This window comes from Gavialis gangeticus, unplaced genomic scaffold, assembly GCF_001723915.1.
Source record: "Gavialis gangeticus isolate Ggan-Ray unplaced genomic scaffold, GavGan_comp1, whole genome shotgun sequence".
In the NCBI taxonomy this organism is placed as follows: domain Eukaryota; kingdom Metazoa; phylum Chordata; order Crocodylia; family Gavialidae; genus Gavialis; species Gavialis gangeticus.
In genome coordinates this window covers 42,906,388-42,906,592 of record NW_017728993.1, presented here as the reverse complement: position 1 = coordinate 42,906,592, position 205 = coordinate 42,906,388, and the positions used below count along the sequence as shown (strand labels likewise).

Genomic DNA, 205 nt, shown 5'->3' with positions numbered 1-205 from the left:
CGCGGGGCAGCGCAGCGCCGCCTAGCGGGCAGAGCGCTCTGCAAGCCAGGACTCGAGGGGGTCCCCTGTGCCGCTCGGCCCCGGGCAGGGTCGGGGAGGAAGGGGGGGGTCACCTGACACCGCCAGCACCTCGCACTCGTCCGGCTCGCAGTAAATGGCGGCGAGCGCCGAGAGCTCCTCCAGCGCCACCGCCGACATGCTCCCC

At 74.6% G+C, this 205-nt stretch overlaps 1 protein-coding gene across 1 annotated transcript in view; it reads right to left on the bottom strand.

Annotated features, from left to right (window-relative positions):
• The window catches only part of RWDD3 (RWD domain containing 3), a 26,600-nt gene extending 26,401 nt beyond the window's left edge, over positions 1-199 (bottom strand). Inside the window, exon 1 of the mRNA XM_019501655.1 lies at positions 114-199. Coding sequence (XP_019357200.1) covers positions 114-198 — 85 coding nt within the window. The 5' untranslated portion in view covers position 199. The remainder of the gene's footprint in view (positions 1-113) is intronic.
• Positions 200-205: the final 6 nt, after the last annotated feature.